General features: G+C 55.4%; 1 protein-coding gene across 1 annotated transcript; it reads right to left on the bottom strand.

The window, feature by feature from the left end:
• Positions 1 to 436: 436 nt before the first annotated feature.
• On the bottom strand, positions 437 to 10,011 carry RBM43 (RNA binding motif protein 43). Its single transcript, XM_054173592.1, has 4 exons — positions 9,832 to 10,011; positions 3,223 to 3,424; positions 1,251 to 1,345; positions 437 to 1,168 (listed from the first exon to the last, which is right to left on the bottom strand). The coding sequence occupies exons 1-4, from the start codon at positions 10,009 to 10,011 to the stop codon at positions 437 to 439; spliced, it is 1,209 nt and encodes a 402-aa protein (XP_054029567.1).
• Positions 10,012 to 13,732: the final 3,721 nt, after the last annotated feature.

Below are 13,732 nucleotides of genomic sequence, written 5' to 3'. Positions count from 1 at the left end.
TGTTGCCCTTCTCTGGACTTGTTCTAGCAAGTCAGCCTCCTTCCTCAACTGAGGGGCCCAGAACTGGACACAGGACTCAAGGTGTGGCCTAACCAGTGCAGTGTACAGGGGGAGAATCACCTCTTGCCTGGAGTTATTCAAGGTGAGACTAGATGAAGCCCTGGGCAACCTGATCTGGTTGGGGCTGTCCCTGCTGACTGCAGGGAGGTCAGACTGGGTGAGCTTTGGAGGTCCCTTCTGGCCCAGCCCATGCTGTGATTGTGTCAGTTCATCAGACTCCAAGCTCATTTCTTTCTTGTTCTGAACTTTATTTGGTATCTGGGGGAGAATGGACTTCCCAGGCCTGCAAGTGGGAGAGCCACACAGAGAGGAGTGCAGGCTGCAGCACTACAGTCTGCACGAGAAGCATCACACCAAGAGCATCAGCGCTGCCTTCCTACCAGCTCTGCCTCGTACTGCTCAGCTCCCTGGTAAAGCGGAGCAGCTCAGCCTGTTCTCCTATAACATCAATGTGAGCATCCTGCTCAATCACCAAAACATGAGGGAAACGGGCTTTCAGGTGGCCACACAGCCTTTGGTACCTCTCCTTTTCCCCTCTGCTGCTCTCCTTCAGGTAGATCCTTTCCTTACGTAAAGCCCTGTAAAGTTTTGCAGACAGGTCTTCAATCTGCTCTCTGGTTCTGGAGATCTGTCCCACATCAGCCCCATGTCCAGCACTCTTAATGTGCAGGGTAGTGGTATCACAGTCAGTGATGGCAGAAATGACAACACCAGCACCTCCCTGGAGTGTGCTGGGGTGGAAGGACTTCATGTAGAGATACACATCTGCGTCAAGAACAACCACTTGGGTTTCCCCATCCGCATCAGGCGCAGAGCTACTCAGCCCTCTGTTAGCCTGGGTGTCTTGCAGCATCCGCCTTGGACTCTGGTGGGACTTACTCTCTCCTCTTCTGTCCTTCTCTGAAAGGCATTTTGCTTTGAGTAGGAGAAAGTCTCTCAGCAATTTGATGTCTGGGAATGACCCTTGAACTGCAACGTGCCCATCGGGCTGCAGAGGGCCAAAGCTCAGTGCTGTGCTCTTCCCTTGGATTTCTTGTAGCAGCTCTTCCAAGACAAACTGCTCTTTGAAAACAGACATATTGAGGACAGAGGTGACAGAGCTGAAGACCTGGACATTGGAAGGGGAGAAGGTGAGTGATGGGTTAACAGAGCAATGGAAGCCCAAGGGGAGGGAGGAATAACACGCTTACGTTCTCACAGTAAGGCGTTACCCTCAGGGGGTAGTGTCTGGAGAGCCTCCTGTCCTCCAGCTGATGGTCATCCTTCTTCAGAACGCTCTCTACAACTGAAGACAAAGGCAGAGGCACTCAGTGCACAGCCTGATGGCACAACACCTTTCACAGAACCTTCATAGAACCATTAAGGTTGGAAAAGACCTCTAAGATCATTAGGTCCTTGGTCACCATGGCCATCAAACCCTGTCCCAAAGTGCCATGGCCACAGGTTTCCTGAACACCTCCAGGCTCAGGGGAGGCCTTAGTGCTGTCTACAGCTCCCTGAAGGGAGGTTGTAGCCAGGTGGGGGTTGGACTCTTCTGCCAGGCAACCAGCACCAGAACAAGAGGACGCAGTCTCAAGCTGTGCCAGAGGAAGTTTAGGCTGGAGGTGAGGAGAAAGTTCTTCACAGAGAGTTGTTGGCCACTGGAATGTGCTGCCCAGGGAGGTGGTGGAGTCACCATCCCAGGAGGTGTCCAAGAGGGGATTGGATGTGGCACTTGGTGCCATGGTTTAGTTAGTCAGGAGGTCTTGGGTGGTAGGTTGGACTTGATGATCTTTGAGGTCTCTTCCAACCTTCTTGATTCTGTGACTCTATAAGAAGTTCAATCTAAAGATGAGGAGGAGCTCCTTTAATTTAAGGGGGACAGAGCCCTGGAGCAGGCTGCCCAGAGAGGTGCTGGAGTCTCCATCTCTAGGGATATTTGAAGCCCACCTGGATGTGCTTCTGGGTGACCTTCTCTAGGTGACCCTGCTTTGGTAGGGGGGTTGGACTCCATGATCTCCAGAGATCCCTTCTAACCCTCCCCAGTCAGTGATTCTGTGAGTGTTCAGGGAGGGAGGGAGAGACAGCCAGCCTTCTCAGAATATTAATTAGCAAGAGATTCATTTGCAAAGGCCTTGCTGCAAATTCATGTTGTGCAGGGTGTCAATTTATTCCTCACCCCAAACACAAGGCTCTGCACAAAGCATGCTCAGAGTCATGGCTTCAATAAACAGAAGAGCCCAAAACTTTTAACTGGAAGAGAGGTGTTAAGTCTCCCAGCTCTCTAACATCCTCCTAACAGGAAACAATTAAAAATCATTAGGGTTTAGGCTTGACATAAGGGTGGGGAACTGGTAGAGCAAGTCCAGAGGAAGCCACTAAGATGACTGAGGGCTGGAGCACCTCACCTGTGGGGACAGGCTGAGAGAGTTGGGGCTGTTCAGCCTGAGGGATCAATTCAGTTCCAGTATTTGAAGGGGGCTACAGGAAATCTGGAGAGGGAATTTGTAGGGTGTTGGGTAGTGATAGACTTTACTGTGGTGTTCCAGGATCTGAAGGGGGCCTCCAAGAAAGCTGGGGAGGGAACTTTTGAGGGTGTCAGGGAGTGATAGGACTGGTGGGAATGGGTCCAAGCTAGAGGAGGGAAGATTAAGATTAGACCCTAGGAAGAAGTTCTTCCCCATGAGGGTGGTGAGGCACTGGCACAGGTTGCCCAGGGAGGCAGTGGAAGTCCCATCCCTGGATGCTTTTAAGGCCAGGCTGGATGTGGCTGTGAGCAACCTGCTGTAGTGTGAGGTGTCCCTGCCCGTGGCAGGGGGGCTGGAACTGGCTGATGCTTGGGGCCCCTTCCAACCCTGACAATTCTGTGCTTCTGTGACTTTTTACAAAGGCATGGAGTGACAGAACAAGGGTTAATGGCTTCAAACTGGAAGAGGCTGAGACACTAGGAAGAAACTCTGTACCACTTGGGTGGGTAAGGCACTGGAACAGGTTGCCCAGAGACGTCATGGAGGCTCCAAGCACCTTCATGAGTTGGATGGGGCCTTGAGCAACTTGGGTCTACAAGGAGCCCAGGGTAGTGGGGTTGGAACTAGGTGATCTTTAAGGTCCCTTCCAACCCAAACTGTGCTTCTAGCCCTTCTGGGGATGGTTCTGCTGACTACAACACATCAGCCTAAATACCTTTCTGATCTTCAAAAGTGATGTAGGCAACTCCTTTCAGCCTTGTTGGATACTCCACTTCTTCCACATCTCCACCATTATTCCTTGCCTTCTGGAAATGAATGGTGAGGATGTCAGCCATGACATCCTCCTGCAGCAGGCCATCAGGAACACCAGCAATGACAACCTTCCTGGCTGCCTTCCGGGCTTCTCTCGCTGCTGCCTGCACACACAGACGAGGCACACTCTCAATGGGAGGAGCAGGGCTGGCCCCCACCCCTGAAGTGACCCCCACCCTGGAGTGACCCCCTGCAATGAGGTGACCCCCACTCCTGAAGTGACCCCCACCCTGGAGTGACCCCCTGCAATGAGGTGACCCCCACTCCTGAAGTGACCCCCACCCTGGAGTGACCCCCTGCAATGAAGTGACCCCCTGCAATGAGGTGACCCCCACTCCTGAAGTGACCCCCACCCCTGAAGTAACCCCCACCCTGGAGTGACCCCCTGCAATGAGGTGACCCCCACTCCTGAAGTGACCCCCACCCTGGAGTGACCCCCTCCAATGAGGTGACCCCTCCACTGAAGTGACCCCCACCCTGGAGTGACCCCCTGCAATGAGGTGACCCCTCCACTGAAGTGACCCCCACCCTGGAGTGACCCCCTGCAATGAGGTGACCCCTCCACTGAAGTGACCCCCACCCTGGAGTGACCCCCTGCAATGAGGTGACCCCTCCACTGAAGTGACCCCCACCCTGGAGTGACCCCCTCCAATGAGGTGACCCCTCCACTGAAGTGACCCCCACCCTGGAGTGACCCCCTGCAATGAGGTGACCCCTCCACTGAAGTGACCCCCACCCTGGAGTGACCCCCTGCAATGAGGTGACCCCTCCACTGAAGTGACCCCCACCCTGGAGTGACCCCCTGCAATGAGGTGACCCCTCCACTGAAGTGACCCCCACCCTGGAGTGACCCCCTCCAATGAGGTGACCCCTCCACTGAAGTGACCCCCACCCTGGAGTGACCCCCTGCAATGAGGTGACCCCTCCACTGAAGTGACCCCCTCCAATGAGGTGACCCCCTCCACTGAAGTGACCCCCTCCAATGAGGTGACCCCCTCCAACGAGGTGACCCCCACCCCTGAAGTGACACCCACCCTGAAGTGACCCCCTCCAATGAGGTGACCTCCACCCCTGAAGTGATTCCCTCCACTGAGGTGACCCCCACCCCTGTGGTGACCCCCACCCCTGTGGTGACCCCCACCACTGAGGTGACCTCCACCCCAAAAGTGACCCTAACCCCACAAGTGACCCCCATCACTGAGGTGACCTCCACCACTGAGGTGACCCCCACCCCAAAAGTGACCCCCACCCCAAAAGTGACCCTCACCCCAAAAGTGACCTCCATCACTGAGGTGACCCTCACCTCCTTTAGCAGAGACAACAAATGCATTTATTAGGCCCATTAAGAGACTGGTTCAGACTGGCTCTTAGGAGGAAGTTCTTCAGTACAAGGGGGTGAGACTCTGGGAGAGGCTGCCCAGGGAGGTTGTGGATGCCCCCTGCCTGGAGGTGTTCCAGGACAGGTGGGATGAGGCCTTGAGCAGCTGAGTCCAGCTGGGAGGTGCCCTTGTCCACGGCAGGGGTGTTGCAGTAGATGCTCTCTAAGGTCCCTTCCAAGCTAAGCCATGCTGTGATGCTATGACATTGTGAAATTCATGAGAGCTGGGATCTGGGGCTGTGCTCTGCCTCAGCCACCTCCACTCATCAAATGGGTAACCTTGCAAAGCCAGGAGAACACAGTCCTGGGCATCTGAGGCTCACAGTGCACCAAACAACTAACTGAGCACAGGACTTTCATCTGAGCCAAGCCTCCCAGAGCCGCTCCAGACCTGAAACCCATCCTCAACAGCAACTGCAGGCCAGAAACCCATCCTCAACAGGAACTGCAGGCCTGAAACCCATCCTCAACAGCAACTGCAGGCCTGAAACCCATCCTCAAGGGGAACTGCAGGCCTGAAACCCATCCTCAACAGCAACTGCAGGCCTGAAACCCATCCTCAAGAGGAACTGCAGGCCTGAAACCCATCCTCAACAGCAACTGCAGGCCAGAAACCCATCCTCAACAGGAACTGCAGACCTGAAACCCATCCTCAAGGGGAACTGCAGGCCTGAAACCCATCCTCAAGAGGAACTGCAGACCTGAAACCCATCCTCAACAGCAACTGCAGACCTGAAACCCATCCTCAAGAGGAACTGCAGACCTGAAACCCATCCTCAACAGCAACTGCAGACCTGAAACCCATCCTCAACAGCAACTGCAGGCCTGAAACCCATCCTCAACAGGAACTGCAGACCTGAAACCCATCCTCAAGAGGAACTGCAGACCTGAAACCCATCCTCAACAGCAACTGCAGACCTGAAACCCATCCTCAACAGGAACTGCAGACCTGAAACCCATCCTCAACAGGAACTGCAGACCTGAAACCCATCCTCAACAGGAACTGCAGACCTGAAACCCATCCTCAAGAGGAACTGCAGACCTGAAACCCATCCTCAACAGCAACTGCATCCCTGCCTCTTGCTAAGAAAAGGATTCTTTTCCTCCCATTCTTACTACACAGACATAGAGAAGAATATTTCACCAGGAAGGTCACTGCAAACCCCACTACAAGTGGTGGAATGCCAAGGAAATTTTCCAACAGTTCACTGAGCTTTTGGAATGAAGAGAAGAATTCAGCATGTCTGCATGGCAGCACTCAGGGGAACCAACTGTCCGCCAGCTCAGAGACACTGTGCTTGAGCACAGAATCACAGAATGCTTTGGGTTGGAAGGGACCTTCAAGATCATCTAGTTCCAAACCCTCTGCCATGGGCAGGGACACCTTCCACTAAGCCCAGGTTGCTCAAGGCCTCATCCAAGCTGGCCTTGAACACCTCCATGGAGGGGGCATCCACAGCCTCCCTGGGCAACCTGTGCCAGTGTCTCACCACCCTCACTGCAAAGAATTCCTTCCTAAACTCCAGTCTAAATCTTTCCTCTTCCAGCTCAAAGCCATTGCCCTTCATCCTGTCATAGTATCACAGTATCAGTCAGGGTTGGCAGGGACCACAAGGATCCTCTAGTTCCAACCCCCCTGCCATGGGCAGGGACACCCCACACTAGATCAGGCTGGCCAGAGCCTCATCCAGCCTGGGCTTAAACACCTCCAGGGATGGGGCCCCAACCACCTCCCTGGACAACCCATTCCAGGGCTTCACCACTCTCATGGGGAAGAACTTCCTCCTCACCTCCAGCCTGAATCTCCCCACCTCCAGCTTCATTCCATCCCCCCTAGTCCTATCACTACCTGAGATCCTGAGAAGTCCCTCCCCAGCCTTCTTGTAGCCCCCTTCAGATACCGGAAGGCCACAATGAGGTCATCTCAGAGCCTTCTCTTCTCCAGACTGAACAGCCCCAACTCCCTCAGTCTGTCCTCATATGGGAGGCATTCCAGCCCTCTGATCATCTCTGTGGCCTCCTCTGGTGTTGTAAAAAGTCTCTCTCCAACTTTCTTGTAGCCCCTCTGAGGCACTGGAAGGTCCCTATAAGGTCTCCCTGGAGCCTTCTCTTCTCCAGGCTGAACAGCCCCGGCTCTCTCGGCCTGTCCTCATACGGGAGGTCCTCCAGCCCTCTGATCATCTTTGTGGCCTCCTCTGGACCTGCTCCAGCAGCTCAGTCTCTTTATTGTGTTTGGGGCACCAGAACTGGATGCAGTGCTCCAGGTGGGGAGTCACTCCATCTAAATTCTTTAGATTTCCATCTACATTCTGCCTAAATTCCTTAGACAAAGTTCCTTCTGGTCCTGGGCTGAATAAAAGATCAGGACCAGCACAGCAGTTATCAAGCCTGCAGAACATGCTGCTGGGGGAGCAAATGCTGCACTGATGTGTGTGGACCACCACCACCACAGTGCTTCTGAAGGCTGCAGGGAGAGAGATTATCAGGCCTGCAGAACATGCTGCTGGGGGAGCAAATGCTGCACTGATGTGTGTGGACCACCACCACCACAGTGCTTTTGAAGGCTGCAAGGAGAGAGATTATCAAGCCTGCAGCTTCACTGAAGTGTGTGGACCACCACCACCACAGTGATCCTGAGGGCTTCAGGGAGAGAGATTATCAAGCCTGCAGAACATGCTGCTGGGGGAGCAAATGCTGCACTGATGTGTGTGGACCACCACCACCACAGTGCTTCTGAAGGCTGCAAGGAGAGAGATTATCAAGCCTGCAGCTTCACTGACGTGTGTGGACCACCACTACAGTGCTTCTGAAGGCTGCAAGGAGAGAGATTCAGCAAGACTGTGCAACCATGCAGGCTTTTAATCCACAGAGACAGGAGGCCTTATTTTATCACCCATCCCATTTCAAAAGAGCCAGGAGCTGTAATTATATTAGGCAATCGTTTTGGTGGTAAGGTTCATGTGAAAGCAAGTTTCTGCAGTAATGAGGCAACATGAAGAGAATGCAAACAGGGTGCTTCCCTGATTGGCAGGGCTTTAGGCAGGGTGTTCTCATGCTTCACACGGCCCCTGCAGCCCCTGCACGAGCGGCAGCACTCAGCTGCCAGACAGCATCTCACACCTTGCCAGCTGGTATTTGGGAACAACACTCCAGTGCCTGCTATTGGGGTTAGGATAAAAAAACACCCCAAACCCACACACCCATCCCATGAACACTGAATCACTTCTCAGAGTGGGCTGTGCTCTATGAGTGGTCTCTGTTCTAAGAGTGGGCTGTGTTCGGTGGCTGTTGCAAGGCAGAAAGCGTAGACTCATGGAATGGTTTGTGCTGGGAGGAACTTCTAAAGGCCATTTAGTCCAACATCTCTGCAGTCAGCAATGACAGCTGCAGCTGGGTTGCTCAGGTTCCTCTGAGCTCCAGCCAACCTGACTTGGAATGATTCTACCACAATAGATAGAGAATAGAATAGAATAAACCAGGTTGGAAGAGACCTTCAAGATCATCGAGACCAACATATCATCCAACACCACCCAATCAACTAAACCATGGCACCAAGCATCCTGTCAAGTCTCCTCCTAAACACCTCCAGGGATGGTGACTCCACCACCTCCCAGGGCAGCACATCCCAATGGCCAATCACTCTCTCTGTGCAGAATTTCTTCCTAACCTCCAGCCTAAACCTCCCCTGGCACAGCCTGAGACTGTGTCCTCTTGTTCTGGTGCTGGTTATCTGGCAGAAGAGACCAACCCCCACCTGGCTACAACCTCCCTTCAGGTAGTTGTAGACAGCAAGAAGGTCTCCCCTGAGCCTCCTCTTCTCCAGGCTAAGCAACCCCAGCTCCCTCAGCCTCTCCTCACAGGGCTGTGCTCCAGAATCACACAGAATGCACTGAGCTGGAAGGGACCCTCGAAGATCTTCTTGTCCAACCCCCCTGCAGTCACGGGGGGCATCTTCAACTAGATCAGGTTGTTCAGGGCCACATCAAGTTTGACTTTGAATGTCTCCAGGGATGGGGCCTCAACCACTTCTCTGGGCAACCAGTTCCAGTATTCCACCACCCTCAACTTCCTCCTAATGTCCAACCTAACTCATCCCTGCTCTAGCTTAAAATCGCTGCCCCTCGTCCTATTGCTATAAGCCCTTCTGCCACCTCTCTGGGCAGCCTGGGGTCTCGCCACCTCGGCACGCCGCTCCTCTTCCTCGACGTGCGGCGGGGAAGGTGGTGCCGGCCCCGCACCGCTTCCCGCAGCACCGGGCAGCGGGGCCGCGGCTCCGCCGCTTGGGAGGGCAGCAGAGGCTGCAGAGCCTGCCCTCAGCCCGGGAGGGCATCGCACCACCGACTGGTCTGGGTGGGAAAGGACCGGCAGAGGTCATCCATCCCAACCTCCCTGCACTCAGCAGGGACATCTGCAACTGGAGCAGGCTGCTCAGAGCCCCAGACAACCTGACCTGCAATGCTTCCAGGGATGGGGACATCCCCCACCTCTCTGGGCAACCTGGGACAGGCTCTCACCACCCCCAAGGTGAAAAATTCCTTCCTTCTCCCCAGTCTCAATCTCCTCTTTTCAGTTTAAACTTTCACTCCTTGTCCTGTCACAGCAGATCCTGCTCAGAAGTCTGCCCCTAGCTTTTTGCTCAGCCCCTGAAGCACTGCAAGGCCACCAGAAGGTCACCCTGCAGCCTTCTCTTCTCCAGGCTGAACAAGCCCAACTCTCTCAGCCTGGCCTCACAGCAGAGGGCTTCCAGCCCTGCCAGCATTGCTGTGGCCTCCTCTGGCCCTGCTCCAGCAGCTCCCTCTCTGTGCTGAGGACTGCAGAGCTGGCCCCAGCCCTGCAGGTGGGGTCTCAGCAGGGCACAGCAGAGGGGCAGAATGCTGCTGGGGATCAGCCCAGGACACGGCTGGGGCTGTGCTGGCAGCACTGGGTGCCAGCTCCTGTCCAGCTCTGCCCCCAGCAGCACCCCCAAGTCCTTCTCCACAGGGCTGCTCTCCAGCCCTTCATCCCCCAGCCTGGACTGATGCCAGGGGTTGCCGTGACCCATGTGCAGGGCCCTGCCTTGTCCTTGTCGCCCCCCCGAGGCTCACACGGGCTGGCTTGCCCTGCTGGCAGGCTTAGGGGCCCCGGGGCTCCTACCACTGGCGCAGGGGGGGTGCTCTTCCCGCGCGGGCAGCGCGGCCGGGGCAGGCCCGGAGGCGGCAGCCGGGCCGCGGGCAGCGCCAGCCCTCCCCTGCCTCCCGCCGCAGCCTCCCGCCGCAGCCTCCCGCCGGGCCCCGCCGCTCCCCCACCGCCTTCCCGCCCCCAGACACTTGCCATGGCGGTGCCCCGCCGTCCCGGGGAGCGCTGCCCGGCCGCTACCGCGGGGGAGCTCGGTGACGAGCGGCAAGGCTCGGCCTGCCCCGGGCGCGGTAGTGAAACCGAAAGGGAAGCGGCGGCCCGGGCCCTCCTCCGGACCGCCCCTGCGGGCCGCGGCCGGGGGCGGCTCGGCGAGGAGACACAGCCCGGGCTCCGCGGGGGGTGGGGGGACCCTCGGCACCTTGCGCACTGCTGCCCAGCGAAGCCCTGCTGTCCACAGACCCCCGGGAGCCGGCTAACCCCTGGTAACCAGCTAGTTAACCACCAGCATCCAGCGACCCCCCGGGAGCCAGCTAACCCCTGGTAACCAGCTAGTTAACCACCAGCATCCAGCGACCCCCCGGGAGCCAGCTAACCCCTGGTAACCAGCTAGTTAACCACCAGCATCCAGCGACCCCCCGGGAGCCAGCTAACCCCTGGTAACCAGCTAGTTAACCACCAGCATCCAGCGACCCCCCGGGAGCCAGCTAACCCCTGGTAACCAGCTAGTTAACCACCAGCATCCAGCATTCCCCCGGGAGCCGGCTAACCCCTGGTAACCAGCTAGTTAACCCCCAGCATCCAGCGACCCTCCAGGAGCCGGCTAACCCCTGGTAACCAGCTAGTTAACCACCAGCATCCAGCGACCCTCCAGGAGCCAGCTAACCCCTGGTAACCAGCTAGTTAACCACCAGCATCCAGCGACCCCCCGGGAGCCAGCTAACCCCTGGTAACCAGCTAGTTAACCACCAGCATCCAGCGACCCCCCGGGAGCCGGCTAACCCCTGGTAACCAGCTAGTTAACCACCAGCATCCAGCGACCCCCCGGGAGCCGGCTAACCCCTGGTAACCAGCTAGTTAACCACCAGCATCCAGCGACCCCCCGGGAGCCAGCTAACCCCTGGTAACCAGCTAGTTAACCACCAGCATCCAGCGACCCCCCGGGAGCCAGCTAACCCCTGGTAACCAGCTAGTTAACCACCAGCATCCAGCGACCCCCCGGGAGCCGGCTAACCCCTGGTAACCAGCTAGTTAACCACCAGCATCCAGCGACCCCCCGGGAGCCAGCTAACCCCTGGTAACCAGCTAGTTAACCCCCGGCATCCAGCGCCGCTGCCTCACAAGGACAAGTAACTCTTCTTCACGCTTGCAGCCCAAGAGAACTTCACTCCAGTAGGTAGGCAAAAGGATCCCGCCCGTTACAGAGACATAAGCACAGTCACAGGATGTCAGGGCTGGAAGGGACCTCCAAAGCTCATCCAGCCCAAGCCCCCTGCCAGAGCAGGCTCACCTACAGCAGATGGCACAGGAACCCATCCAGGTGGGGTTTGAGTATCTCCACAGAGAGGGAGACTCCCTCCACACACCCCCCGGCCAGCCTGTTCCAGGGCTCTGGCATCTCCCAGTGCAAAAGTTCTTCCTCCTGTTTCCATGGAACTTCCTATGCCTCAGCTTCCACCCACTGCCCCTTGTCCTGGCATTGGGCACCAAACACCAGCTAAATGCTGCTACTCTTGGGAGTGCTTTTCTTGTTTTGGCACTAAAATTGTTTCCCCGCCTGGATGTGGCACCATTGTGGCTTTGGATTTGGAAACAATCATCCACTCAGCAGTGAGAAAAGCAAGGGGTTTAGAGATATTACCTTGAAATGGGGAGAGGGAGAGGGAGAGGGAGAGGGAGAGGGAGAGGGAGAGGGAGAGGGAGAGGGAGAGGGAGAGGGAGAGGGAGAGGGAGAGGGAGAGGGAGAGGGAGAGGGAGAGGGAGAGGGAGAGGGAGAGGGAGAGGGAGAGGGAGAGGGAGAGACCACAAGGATCATCTAGTTCCAACCGCCCTGCCATGGGCAGGGACACCCCACACTACATCAGGCTGGCCAGAGCCTCATCCAGCCTGGGCTTAAACACCTCCAGGGACAGGGCCTCAACCACCTCCCTGGACAACCCACTCCAGGGCTTCACCACTCTCATGGGGAAGAACTTCCTCCTCACCTCCAGCCTGAATCTCCCCACCTCCAGCTTCATTCCATTCCCCCTAGTCCTATCACTACCTGAGATCCTGAGCAGTCCCTCCCCAGCCTTCTTGTAGCCCCCTTCAGATCCTGGAAGGCCACAATGAGGTCACAGAGCGGGGGGCGGGGGGAGGGGAGGTTTGGAGAGGTTCGGAGAGGAGAAAAGAAAGAGAAAGAGAAAATGAGAGAAAGAGAAAGAGAGAAAGAGAAAATGAGAGAAAGAGAGAAAGAGAAAATGAGAGAAAGAGAGAGAAGAGAGAAAGAGAGAGAGAAAGAGAGAGAGAGAAAGAGAGAGAAAGAGAGAGAAAGAGAAATAGAGAAATAGAGAGATTGAGATAGAGAGAAAGATAGATAGAGAGAGATAGAGAGACAGAGAGAAAGAGAGAAAGAGAGAGAAAGAGAGAAAGAGAAAGAGAGAAAGAGAGAGAAAGAGAGAGAGAGAGAAAGAGAGAGAGAGAGAAAGAGAGAAAGAGAATTAACCAGGGTGGAAGAGACCTTTGAGATCATCAAGTCCAACCTATCACCCAGCACCATCTAATCAACTAAACCATGGCACCAAGCACCCCATCCACTGTCTTGTTAAACACCTCCAGGGATGGTGACTCCACCACCTCCCTGGGCAGCACATTCCCATGGCCAATCTCTCTTGCTGGGAAGAATTTCTTCCTAACACCCAGCCTAAATATTTCAGAGCTCATTTTTATTTGAGGTACTTAAACCCTGGGTTTTCTCACTCCTCCCACACACTCTGATTCTTTATAAGGCCTTTAAACTTCTTCCCTTGATAAGACCATGAAACTCCTTCCTTTTCTAAGACCTTTAAGCTTCTTCCTTCCCTAAGGATTTCTTTATTAGCACTGATCAGTGAGGTACATTTGTAATTTGTGACATTTTTTACCTTGATCAGGTTTTCCCCTCCATTTTGAGGCTTCTTATCAACATTTCAGGACTCTGACACACACAATCTCCATGAAACCTCCAGCACTGCAACTTTTTGGATGATAATTCTTTCATAACTGTCAGGTAATCAGTTTCAGGCCCTTCAATGCTCTGAACAGTAAGAGGTGCTGCAGCCACATGCATCTCACCCAGCAGTAAACTGAAACTGAGCTGTGGTGCTGACAGCTTTGCAGTGTCCCCTACCCAGCTCCATCTATTGCATGCTAACAGGGTCACAGAATCGTTTGGGTTGGAAAGGACACTGAAAATCATGGAGTCCAATCATCACCCCAGCACTACCAGGCCACCACTAACCCATGGCCCTCAGCACCACATCTACATGGCTTTAGAATAGAATTAACCAGGTTGGAAAAGACCTTTGAGCTCATCAAGTCCAACCTATCACCCAACACCATCTCATCAACTAAACCATGGCACCAAGTGCCTCAGCCAGTCCCCTCTTAAACATCTCCAGGGATGGTGACTCCACCACCTCCCAGGGCAGCACATCCCAATGGCCAATCTCTCTTGCTGGGAGGAACTTCTTCCCAACATCCAGCCTAAACCTCCCCTGGCACAGCTTGAGACTGTGTCCTCTTGTTCTGGTGCTGCTTGCCTGGCAGAAAAGACCAACCCCCACCTGGCTACAACCTCCCTTCAGGGAGTTGTAGAGAGCAAGAAGGTCTCTTCTGAGCCTCCTCCAGCCTAAGCAACCCCAGCTCTCTCAGCCTCTCCTCACAGGGCTGTGCTCCAAACCCC

Source organism: Dryobates pubescens, chromosome 2 (assembly GCF_014839835.1).
Source record: "Dryobates pubescens isolate bDryPub1 chromosome 2, bDryPub1.pri, whole genome shotgun sequence".
Classification (NCBI taxonomy): domain Eukaryota; kingdom Metazoa; phylum Chordata; class Aves; order Piciformes; family Picidae; genus Dryobates; species Dryobates pubescens.
The sequence above is the reverse complement of the archived record's forward strand: the minus strand, read 5'-3'. Positions and strand labels throughout refer to the sequence as shown.